Genomic DNA, 12,772 nt, shown 5'->3' with positions numbered 1-12,772 from the left:
AGTGGCATACAGTTAGTTGCTTGTAGTAGTTTCTTATGGTCCTTTGTATTTCTGTGGTGTCAGTTGTAACTTCTCCTTTTTCACTCCTAATTTTATTGATTTGGGCCCTCTCCCTTTTTTTCCTGATGAGTCTGGCTAAAGGTTTATCAATTTTGTTTATCTTTTCAAAGAACCAGCCTTTACTTTCATTGATTTTTTTCTATTGTTTTCTTAGTCTCTATTTCATTTATTTTTGCTCTGATCTTATGATTTCTTTCTTTCTACTAACTTTGGGTTTTGTTTGTTCTTCTTTCTCTAGTTGCTTTAGGTGTAGGGTTAGGTTGTTTGAGATTTTGCTTGTTTCCTGAGGTAACCTTGTATTGCTATAAACTTTCCTCTTAGAACTGCTTTTGCTTACAAGTTTTGATTAAAGAGGACGAAAGAAGAAAAGAAGAAAAAAGAACTACAAAAACAAATATAGGAAATTCCCTGGCAGTCAAGTGGTTAGGACTTGACACTTTCACTGCCATCAGCTGTGATATGATATCCTGGTCAGGGAACTAAGATCCCAAAAGCCGAGTGGCACAGCCAAAACACAAACAAACAAACAGAAAAACAAATCCAAACAATTAGCAAAAAAAGATAAGTGATTTCTTAGTGTCTTTTGTCTGATTTTCTAAGGAAGCATTAGGGATGTTTCTTATTTAAGGGAAGCCAAATAAAGAGATAATTTTTAGGACAATTAATTATCAAAACTTTTTGTTGCACATGAGGGAACCCCAGTTCCAATGACCTTCAGCCAAAGAGGGTTAAAAGAAAGAAGGAGGAATCACTGGAACATTTGGCACACAGACCAGGCTCTATCTGGAACACACAACTGCCCAGGTGAAGTCACTAGGTATTCACTATCTTTAGTACCGGTTCTTCCCAGAAGGTGAGAAAAGTGGCTGCTCTCTGAGGAAAACTTGTATTTTACCATATTAGTGGACACAGGACATAAGGAGAATATTGTTTTTAATAGACTTAATAGAAAATTCCAAGAGGCAATTCTGCTTGGGCGTGATTGGGTCACATGCCATCTCTGATGTCCTGTGGGCTTGGGGCTGGATATTCTGACACTTCAGGCTTTGAGGCCATGTTCATCTTTTTGGCATGAGGCTCAAACACTATGGAAAGAGGTAAATACTGAAATATTTTCATTACTGGCTTTTTATAAAGAATAAAATTGATGTTTGCTCAGTAATACTTTTAAAAGAACCTCTTCCTCCAGGGAAGCCAGAGTTGTACATTTTCATCAAGTGAGTAGTCAACTGTGTTGAATTCAACAGAGAAGGTCATTTAAAATACAGATGGGAAAGCCACCGGATGTGACATCATAGAGACAGACTAGTGGTGAGAGCCTGTTTTGTTGGAGGGATGGGCTCTGGAAAATAACAGCAATGAGTTGAAGAGTGAAAAGAGATGAAAATATGAAAACAAAGTTCTAGTCTTCATTGTGAAATGACAGCTTGTGGGAAAAAACCCAATATGTCTTTGAGTAATGATGCTTTAGGCTCCTGCATTTCAAACTGTGGTCCTGGGCGTTGCTTAGCAACTTGTTAGAAATGTAGAATCTCAAGGTTCATCCTCAACCTCACAACAGAGTCTGCATTTTAACTACATTCCCAAGAGATTCATTGAGTTTTGAGAAATGCTTCTTAGATGGTGCATTCCACAGTGATTGGAATAAGAAATTGTTCTGTGAGGGTAGTAAATGGCGGGTTATACTGTGTTGCTATATATTATAGACTGATTTTTCCAAGGTGTTTGTTATTAAAGAGATGGAGAGAGGAGAGTAAACTTGAAAGTTAGATGTGTGGATAGATATTATTTTTGGTCGGGGTCAGTAAGGAAATTGGGAAAGAAGTGTCTGGCATTTTTGTCAGCACATGAGGAAGATCCTGTGGATGGAGGAAAGGAAGAGAACACCAAGAGTGTCCATTTATTGAGCAAGTTTTTGGTGAAAGTTGGAACAGGCTGAGTCGAAGGCACTGGTGCAAGACTGAGAAGGAGCTCCTTTAGAGAATCAAGATCTCAGGCAGGGAGACGTGGACTAGAACAGATTGGTTGGGTAGAAAAGACAGAGTGAACAGGGTGTTGGACTCTGATGGTGGGGAATTGGAGATAGGAGAGTGGCAGGTCATGATGTGAAGGATGCTAGGATGGTAAGAAAGCACTCTGGTGCCAGAGCTGCCCTGGATACAGATGGATGGAATAACTGATTGGGAGAAATGAGGTGTGGGTCTGGGAGAGAAAGATGGCAATACCACAACCGCAGGATGTATTCTTTCTCATGTGAAAGTCCATAAAACATTCTGTACATAGAACTGTAGTGTTGGTGAGCCAGATTCTAAACTCATTAGAGAAAACTGCTTTACCTTTGAGATTAATAGAAAATGAACATCCAAATTCCATGACCATTTGAGGAAAACGTGTATTAATAGGTGATAGGATGTTTCTGCAGTAACTTATCTTAATGATTAGTAATGACAGTATTCATCTTTCTACCATCAACGGTAGAATCACGTTAGCAGTTTACTTAATAATTTAAAGTTTAAGACTTTACAAAATAGTTTGTGTTATATTTTTATTGTACCCAAATTTTGCAAAAATCAGTTTTCTGATTGTAAACTGAATTTAAATTTTAAACTGATTTTTCTGATTTTAAATTAATTTTTTAAAATTTATTTATTTATTTATGGCTGTGTTGGGTCTTCGTTGCTGTGCCCAGGCTTTCCCTAGTTGCCATGAGTGGGGGTTACTCTTTGTCGCGGTGTGCGGGCTTCTCATTGCAGTGGCTTCTCTTGTTGCGGAGCATGGCCTCTAGGCACGCTGGCTTCAGTAGTTTTGGCTCACGGGCTCTAGAACGCAGGCTCAGTAGTTGTGGCTCACGGGCTTAGTTGTTACGTGGCGTGTGGGATCTTCCCGGACCAGGGCTCGAACGTGTGTCCGCCGCATTGGCAGGCGGGTTCTTAACCACTGCACCACCAGGGAAGCCCTTAAATTAGTTTTAATGTTTCAGAATGTTTCCTAGTGAATTCACTCTTCTGCTACTCCACTGTCATAACAGTTTTGTTCCTTTCTTCATCTGCTTAGATATCATGTTTCCCCCAGTCCTTCTCAGAATCAGCCTGTATCCTCACCTTCCACACCATGAGGAAATAAAATGCATCTGATGGGAACTCCATCCCCTTCTCGTAGTCAATCTATTAAATCTTCCTGTACTCACTCCTATTTTCCTTTCCTTCCCTCTTACTAAAATGGAGAGAATGTCTCTCCCCGCCTCATAAAGCAAAATTTGTGCATTTAGTTTGTCGCCCCACACCTCTTACCCTTTCAGGGAGCTCTTTCTACCATTCACCTACTCTCTCCTGCATCATCAACATCTCCCCATCTCTTTCATACTTTCCATCACCACCAGGCTTCAGTATCTCTCACATGACAAGTGAAAAAAAGTTCTCCAGGGCCCCACTCGCCTTTGAGGCACCACCATTTCTCTGCACTCCTATTCAGAGTCAGACTCGTCCCACCTCCATTGCTTACTTTCCATAAACCCTCTTCCATCCTAGTCTCCTGCCAAGTGGAAAGGTGTAAGGGGACAAACCCAGGGGCATTTTCATTGCTGATCTTGCTTGATGTCCTGGCAGTATTCCACATGCTCTCCCCAAACATGCATGCTCTCCCATGGTTTTCCTTCTATGTCCCTAGATGATGTTCTTAGCATCCTGTGTTAGCTTTTTTTCCCCCTTCAACACAACCTCTTAACGTTGGGGCATCTCAGATCATCTTAGCCTTTCCCACTCACTCTTAGTGGGTTAGTGGATCTACAGATGTGATCAGTTGACGACACCCAAGCTCTAGCTCTGGTCCAGACTTGCCATTATATGACCCCTAGCCCCATTTATCCAACTGCCTATTGAATATGCCTCAATTTGGTGGTCTCTGACACAGCTTAAACTTACCTTTATCTCCACCATGGCTTTGAAACCCTCAGTTATGTTTTTCTTTTTCAAGTTGCACCCACCTCCCATGCAGATGTAGGATTAAGCATATATAGTCTTCAATTTTACTTATTGTCCTTTGACTTTTCGTTTTTTCGTCTTATTCTTTCAAATGCTGAATTATACCACCTACTTTCCTTTCGACGGTGAACATTTCTGTTACGAATTAATTCTATTAATAACCAACAAATACTTTCATGGAGAAATCTTGTTTGTGTCCTGTTACCTAATAGAAATATTTTTAGATCACATATTTTCAATTAGTGATGATATCGTCTGCATTTACAGGATATTACTGACCATATTCCAGAGGACATTGTATCCTTAGTTTAATCTGTCCTTTACCAACATGTATTTCCAGAGTTTAGTTTTAATCTTATCCATTTCTACTAGCTATAAACAATGTGAGATATTGATGCGTCTGTCCTTTTTAATTGTGATAGACCACTGTTTTTACTTTGATACCTAATTTACCTCTATAGCGTTCTTCTAAATATCCATATTTTATTTATATAATCAATAAAGCAAAAGCTTATTAATTAAACAGATTAGATTTCTATCGGCATTTAAACATCGATTGCACACCTAATGAATTTTTCTCTGTTTAATTCAAACCACAGTCTGCTGTATCTGATTTTCTCAAATGCTTTAAGCGCTGTATGAAGCAGACACAATACACACATACTATTAAACTTGTTGAAAATTGGATTGGTTCACTTAGGCTAATCAGGTCAGAAGTGCTAATAAATTTAAGGGTGTTTCTTTACTTTTATATTCTTATTCCCTCGTACTCTGTTTTAGGGTCTTCTCTCGTTTTCATCAATTTCACCAACTGTACACGTGTCCAGTGTTTCAGTAATTGTACACACCCTAAAGATGAGCATTCTAGCTGCCCACAGTTGGAAGATTTGATTTATCAACCAGTTTATTCCTGGTGTAGGTCACGAGGATTGTCTGCGTCTTCCAAGGTGATTTTACCTGACTTGCTGACTCCACAAGAGAGGCCCTCCTTTTAGAGGTCACTATTGTCCTTTATATAAGGAACTGTCCAAATCACTGTTCCCAATAGTTGGACAGTTTTGTTTTCTGGTAACCCCAGCTTTTATCCCGAGCTGTCACTCGATCTGGACATCTCAGCTTTTTAGTACAATTCATTAACACCTTAATTTAGTACCACTTTCCCTTCGTTATACAAACTGGAGTAAGCCTTCTTTGCCATTGCTCGTTCTGAGGGGGACCTAGTGAAGCCCATTTATGTCGGAAAGTTTAGGTCAGTGGTGCTCTTCGAAATTACTGTTCTCGCCCATCTGCAGTTTAGTCCTGGGTATTGACTTCTGTGATTACTGACCATTATTATGATGAGATTATCATCCTTGGTGTTTGGTCCCTTAGACTGGTGCATGCTTACGCTTATCCCTGATGCATACGTACGGAACACATGTCATGCACCGTTTAAGCTGAAGTACTGCCAGTTCTGTCCCCAGGAGTCTGTCCAAATTCTTGGATGGTGGTAAGAAATAAATTATGAAGTTGCTTTTCATTGCCATCTGCGTAGCTCGAGAAATAGTATCTGAACACCCTCACAGACTATCACCAGCTGCGACTTTAGAACCAGACTGGTCCCTTGGAAATAAAAACAGGTGTTTTACATACCATAAATATAGTTACACAGATGGAATGTTTAGGATAGAGAAAAATACTCCTTACCTACTTATTTTAGTTCCCATTATTTTTCTTGTTCTTCCTGAATAATCTACGACCATCAGTAGAAGGTTGTTTTTGGGAGAACAGGCATGAAAAAGGGAAACAAATTTTTATTTATGGCTTATGAAAATGTAGAAAATCGATGAATACAGAATGATACAAAGCAGAATCGATGGCTATAGAATAATGCAAGGTACTGAATTACTACACATAGGTATTGACACCTGTAGTACCCTTAGTTTTGTACTGGCTAATGTCTTTTGACCATGGTGGTGTTTTTATAAACGATGTGTCTTCATACTCTTGATGAATACTCTTAAAGTTCTGTTCACGTTCTGTACATTTTCCTTATCTTTTTACCTCTTATAACACCAGATAATCTGCAACAATATTCACAAAAATATTGTAGTCCTAAAATTTTGCAGAGGTAAATGTCACTTATTTTTACATCCCCCTTCTACATGCAAAGCATTTCCAAACTGTTATCACGTGGGCTGAAGTATTTCCCCCCTCAGGGTTATTTTGAAGATAGAGAAGTTTCTGAGCCTGACAACATGTGACACATGTTAGTTTCAGGTGAGTTTACTTCCTTCACACAAGTCAGAAGACTTAGTAAAAGAAAAAAAAAAAAAACAGGAAAAGCTTTGAGGCTCTCAAGCTACAAGCTTTGCAGTGGATAGCTGCCTTCTACAAAAGGATTCTAAGGGGTTTAGAATGTTCACATCTGACAGAAATCCTTACTTGAAAATATGCCTGTTTTCATTCAGAATGGTATAGGCACATTGGGAAAAAAGTGTATGTACATTAAAAAACAAAGTCTTCAAGTCATCCCCAATATCCATATATTAGGAATATTCATTATTATCTGTTAGGCATATGATTGTTTCTTTGAGTGCAGAAACATGGACACAAAAGTACATCTTTATTTTTTTAGCACAAAAATAGATTTGGTTCATACTTTCTATAGAATGTATATTCTCCTGCAACTTTAATTTTTTTCCCTGTTCAGTATCCTTTCAAAGAAATCTTTTCTTAAGTTTTATACTTAGTTTACAACGTGTTAATTTTTTGCTGTACAGCCTAGTGATTCAGTTATATACATACATTCTTTTTCATATTCTTTTCCATTATGGTTTATTACAGGATACTGAATATAGTTCCCTGTTCTATACAGTAGGATCTTGTTGTTGTTTGTCCATTCTATATATACTGGCTTGCACCTGCTAATCCCACACTCCCAGTCCTTCCCTGCCCTCCCTCCCCCTTGACAACCACAAGTCTGTTCTCTATGTCTGTGAGTCTGTTTCTGTTTTGTAGATAAGTTCATTTGTGTCATATTTTGGATTCCACATATAAGTAAGTAACATCATATGGTATTTGTTTCTTTCTGACTTAGTTCGCTTACTATGATAATCCCTAGGTCCATCCATGTTGATGCAAATGGCATTAATTCATTCTTTTTTATAGCTGAGTAATATTCCATTGCATATATGTACCACATCTTCTTTATCCATGGATCCATTGATGGACATTTAGGTTGCTTCCATGTCCTGGCTATTGTGAATACGGCTGCTATGAACATAGGGGTGCATTTATCTTTTTGAATTAGAGTATTGTCTGGATATATGGCCAGGAGTGAGATTGCTGGATTATATGGGAGTTCTATTTTTAGTTTTTTTGAGGAACCTCCATACTGTTCTCCATAGTGGCTGCACCAACAGTGCAGGAGGGTTCCCTTTTCTGCACACCCTCCCAGCATTTGTTATTTGTAGACTTTTTGATAATGGCCATTGTGACCGGTGTGAGGTGATAACCTCGTCGTAGTTTGTTTTGATTTGCATTTCTCTAATAATTAGCGATGTTCAGCATCTTTTCATGTGCCTCTTGGCCATCTGTATGTCTTCTCTGGAGAAATGTCTATTTAGGTCTTCCGCCCATTTTTTGATTGGGTTCTTTTTGTTGTTGTTAAAGAAATAATTCTTTTGAATTAACTTGTTAGTTTTAAGTTGCCGTTGTCTGCATACCCGAACACTGACACGATCATCTCCTACTCGTGGTGCCTTGGAGTCTCTTCAGTCTTTATGCATCTATCACTGCATGCTGCAATTATTTCCATTGGAGAAACCACTACGGGAAGAAGTGCTGGCTCGAAGGGAATACATAATTGAAGCTCTGAAAAGTTCTAGGCAAATTCCCCTTCAAAGCAGGCGGTAGGAAGACACACTCTCTAAACAGCTTCTGAGAGCATTTTGCTCCCCACCTTTACTAACAAAGGATAGTATCAATCTTTTCAAATTTTGGTGATCATGTAGACCATAGTAAATGGGACATGCGCCTTGTTTTAATAGACAGAACATATTAATCTTCTCTTGGGTTTGTGGATCCATTTTGTCCATATTCAGAAACTCACGCAGTAAGAACACCATGTGTTCTTTTGGAATTCCTTAGTAATGTGTTTCTTTGCTTCTTGGGCCTGGTGGGGGAGATGGGGCATTATTGCTTTATTCCATTATTCCCATTATTCCTTTTCCTATTTCCATCAAGAACAAAACCTCTGCTCCGTGGTTTAAAAGGGATGCCTGCCGGGGACAGACTCGCACTACCTCTTTCTTACTCCTCCTTTCACATCTGTCTCAGAGAACTTTTCTCCAAGGGGATCCCCACGTAGAGGACGTTTGGCGTGGCCCTGGGTTCAGACTCTCATTCATTCCCTTTCTCTCTCAGAAGCTTCCCCTGCCTTCAGAGAGAGGCCAGCTCACTCCCTGCCCGCTCCCCCTGCCAAGTCCACACACAGGAGGCCCACCTCCTTCTGGTTCTCTTCTTTGCGTGAAAGACGTCACAAAGACCATGATTTTGCACGTGTCCAGCTTTGGCAGCTACGTTTGGAACTTGCTCTGCTGGCTCCGGTTTTTCCAAAGGCGGATTCTAACGTTGGAATGGGGTCGGGGTGCTTGGGAGGTGAGAAGATTCTTCAAGGCTAATTCATCCTCGAATACATAAGACATCCTACAGTTTGGAGACACAGACTTCATGCCGATCCTCACATGAGTTCCTTTGTGTGAGCTGTAGCATACGTCTCCTGTCCTCTTAATTACTAACACCCCCTGGTCCTCAAAGTATTTGAGCCAAATATTGTGCTCATACATGATTAATCTGATTTGTGAAATTTTACCGTATTGGATTTCTCTGTACCCAAAGGGTATCCAACTGGAGGACAGTTGCTACATTGATTCAGATTGTGTATATATAACCAAAAATCATAAGCATGAGGTGATATTTGAATATTTCTAATTTTAGATATATTTCTAACATGAGATCAGAAGGAATACTTTGTTACATGACAAAGAGAATTTGCCAGTTTCCCAAAAGGTGCCTAAAATCTGAAGACAACCTTTTATTTTTTGCAGTACGTGGGTCTCTCACTGCTGTGGCCTCTCCCGTTGCGGAGCACAGGCTCAGCGGCCATGGCTCACGGGCCCAGCCGCTCTGCGGCATGCGGGATCCTCCTGGACCGGGGCACGAACCCGTGTCCCCTGCACCGGCAGGTGGACTCCCAACCACTGTGCCAGCAGGGAAGCCCTGAAGACAACCTTTTGATAAGAATGTTAAATTTCTGTGTAAACAGATATTTCTCCTGGAGCTGGCTCATCTCAGAGTAAGTGTGCTATGCATTCTACATAACACTAAAACATCTCTATCATTCAGAAGGAAGGCGATGTATATATGTCATACTTTTACAAATAGGCTCTGTCAATATGTGTTTAAGTACTACTCAGTCAACATTATACAAATGATCAGCCTAACAATTTGATATTTGTTTAGGGTCCCTGTAAAGTTACTCACAGAACTGGAAAGCAGTGCCATGCCCAAGAAGATAATAAGTCCAGTTTCTCTGCTAATTTAAATCTTATTCCAAGTGTAGGTAGGATCTGAAGAGGAAGAAATGCAAATGACATGTTCATAGAACATTCCAGTATTCATTCATTCACTATACATCGATTCCATGCCGAGGTCGCAGTGCATCTCCAAGTACAACATATAAGCATGTGGAATACTTTTTGGATGCAAAATTTAAGACCGTGGGGAAAAACAGTTTGAGGAACCAAGGTAACAAGTAAATCACTGACATCTCAGATGGTTACAATCTTTCATTAAAATAAAACAAGCCACCTTACTGCCTGCAGGGCATGTTAATGCTATTAACATAGAAATAAGGGGAATTCTGTCATTGATTACCATTTTCCACCTCTTGCTCATGAGATCTGGTCTTCCTTGGGCTTCAAGTTAATGCTTAGAAGTTGCATCCTTTATGGTAAAGGAGGGCCATAATTTTCCTGTCTTTTCCTTGAGCCAGGTGTTCTTGGTCTTTCTGAGTTTAAGACTTGCAGTTATTACGATTCGTCTGCTGGTTCCTACTACTGTCCCAGAAGAAATCTGTGAGCGCTTAAAATGGACAAACAACCAAGTGCAAACTGTTTTTAACCGACACAGCCTGCAATTCCAATTTGTCTGATAGCCTTAGCTCTGCCCATGCTAATTTTGTGCTGACACACACATGCTCGGTTCCCCTTATTTGTGGGGTTCTTTTTTGGCCACTTGGCTTGTGGGATTTTAGTTCCCCGACCAGGGACTGAACCTGCACCCTCGGCAGTGAAAGCACGGAGTCCTAAGCACTGGACCGCCAGGGAAGTCCCTCGGTCCCCCTTATTTGGATGTGAGCGTTCTCCCTCCTAACAGACACAGAAAGACAGTTAAAAGACCTGGATTTGCTTTCTTTCAGCATCTTCTTTCCCAAGTTCTATTCTAAAAGTCCACTTGTATTTAGGCTTCTTTTTTTTTTTTTGCCCCCTTATACCCCTCCTCAGGACTTTTAAGCACCTGGTTTTCTTGGCTGTTAATGGGGTTAATGCCTAATTAACCCTGGTAAGAGTGACACTCACCTGCATTGACATTTTCCTCATTGTTAAAGGCATACATAGATTAATTCATATGGGCTAGAATAGTTTTCCAAAAGAAGGGTAGCTTCAAATGAAGGATGGGTCACTCCATGTGCAGTATGCACTGTGCCACGTGTAGCAGGGTGAGAAGAGGTACCCAAGTGGTGGTACACAGCTCCAGTATTCAAGGAGGTGATGGCTATATTACAAAGAACCCTGGGATACCAGTTGGCATGTAGAAGATAAGTCTTGAGAAAAGAAAGCAGCGAGAAGTGTGTGTGTGTGTGTGTGTGTGTGTGTGTGTGTGTAGGAATGTTTTGTGGGCCAGCCTGGCTGGTGAAGAAGTAGGGAAGGAGAAGAAGCAAGAGGACCTCTCTGCGCAGAAGGAACAGGTTGTACAAAGATATCTGGAAGCAGAGCCCATGCTAATGTGTAATTCGTTTATCTGAAGCGTCTTCTAAATACAGGATGGTGAACTGCAGGAAATAAGACTAGGGCATGTTCTGGAAATAAACTTGTGCTGGCCTGGCCGGCCTGAGGAGCATGTGATGGCTCCCTGAACAGTGGAAAGACATCGATGATTCTTGAGTGTGGAAGGAGGAAGGCATCACAGTTATATTTCAGGAGGGTAAGTCTGAAGTCACCGAGTGGGAACAAAACAAGACTTAAGGAACCAGTTGTAGAGATGATTATAATTCTGTGAGAGGATTTGAGGGTCTGAATTAAGTAATGGTGTGGAGAACAGATATCACTGAATGTCCTTTTAAAGGCTTCTTAGGAGCATGCAAGAGCTGTAATGACCCTATGGATGCATCCACAGAGGGATGGATAAAGAAGATGTGGTATATATGCACAATGGAATACTACCCAGCCATGAAAAAGAATGAAATAATGCCATTTGCAGGAACATGGATGGACCTTGAGATTATCATACTAAGTGATGTAAGCCAGACAGAGAAACACAAGTATCTCATGATATCACTTACATGTGGAATCTAAGAAAAATTATACAAGTGAACTTATTTACAAAACAGAAACAGACTCACAGACATAGAAAACATACTTATGGTTACCAAAGGGGAAGAGGTGGGGAGGGGTAAATTAGCAGTTTGGGATTAACAAATACACACTATTATATATAAAATAGTCAACAAGGACTTACTGTGTAGCACAGGGAACTCCACTCAATACTCTGTAATAACCTATATATGAGAAAAAATTCTGAAAAACAATTGATACATGTATATGTATAACTAGATCACTTTGCTGTAAACATTGTACAAGCAAGTATAAAACATTGTAAATCATTGTACAATCAAGTATAAAACATTGTAAATCATTACAAAACATTGTAAATCAAGTATACTCCATTACAAAATAAAACTTTTTTCTAAAAACTAAAACAAAAAAAAGACCCTGTGGAATTGCCGGACTAGTCATTTTGGGGAAGAGCCAAACCCCAGAGAAATCAGGTGAGTGTTGGAGCTTTCAAGCTGCTTTGGCTCCAGTGATGATGGGCTATGGCCACTCATTTGGGTTTGGGTTTCAGTGGCGCCTTCACCCTACCCTTGGGGCCTGGAGGCTCTAAGTTCGAGCCTAAGGTAGATGCAAATCAGAACTGAACCAGCCAAACCCCACTCCAACCTCTGCACCGCACAGAAGGCTGCTTTGGGCCAGAGCAGAGGAAAAGAGGAGGACACGATAAACAGCAACAACCATGCGTCTTTGGGAAATGGGTCTGGGTGGGGTAGGTTTGCTTTTGTACAAATGCAAAGTGGGTACTGTTGGCATCCGGCTGAAAATAACCCAGTTGGGAGCTAGGGGACAAAGGTTAGATTTGAGGACTCTATTTAGGCTGTGTTGCCATGGATAGAACTGTGGGAGGGGTGAGATTTCTGAAGGAGTGGGGGGGACGCACTCACCAGGAGAGCACCAGACCCAAAGATGCGACAGGAGGGGCAGAGATGAAGGATAAGGAGACAGGGCGTGTCACCTTCTCCCAGAACCAGGTTCACGTGCAAGGGGTGTATTCAAGTGAAGTGCCCTTGGGAGGAACCAAGAGCGGACAGAGGGAGACCGGGAGGGCAAGGAGTCAGGTAGCTCTGTTAACTC

General features: G+C 40.7%; 1 protein-coding gene across 5 annotated transcripts in view; it reads left to right on the top strand.

The window, feature by feature from the left end:
* PNPLA4 (patatin like phospholipase domain containing 4) overlaps positions 1–12,772 on the top strand; it is a 108,746-nt gene that overhangs the window by 53,041 nt on the left and 42,933 nt on the right. For 3 of the 5 annotated variants that reach the window (XM_060292972.2, XM_060292969.1, XM_060292968.1), the window contains one exon: positions 9,131–12,145. The exons of the other annotated variants lie outside the window; for them this stretch is intronic. In XM_060292972.2, coding sequence (XP_060148955.1) covers positions 9,131–9,382 — 252 coding nt within the window. In that variant the 3' untranslated portion in view covers positions 9,383–12,145. Of the gene's footprint in view, positions 1–9,130; positions 12,146–12,772 lie in introns of those variants that run through there. 5 annotated transcript variants of the gene reach the window in all.

The sequence above is a fragment of the Globicephala melas genome, chromosome X (assembly GCF_963455315.2).
Source record: "Globicephala melas chromosome X, mGloMel1.2, whole genome shotgun sequence".
Classification (NCBI taxonomy): Eukaryota; Metazoa; Chordata; class Mammalia; order Artiodactyla; family Delphinidae; genus Globicephala; species Globicephala melas.
The sequence above is the reverse complement of the archived record's forward strand: the minus strand, read 5'-3'. Positions and strand labels throughout refer to the sequence as shown.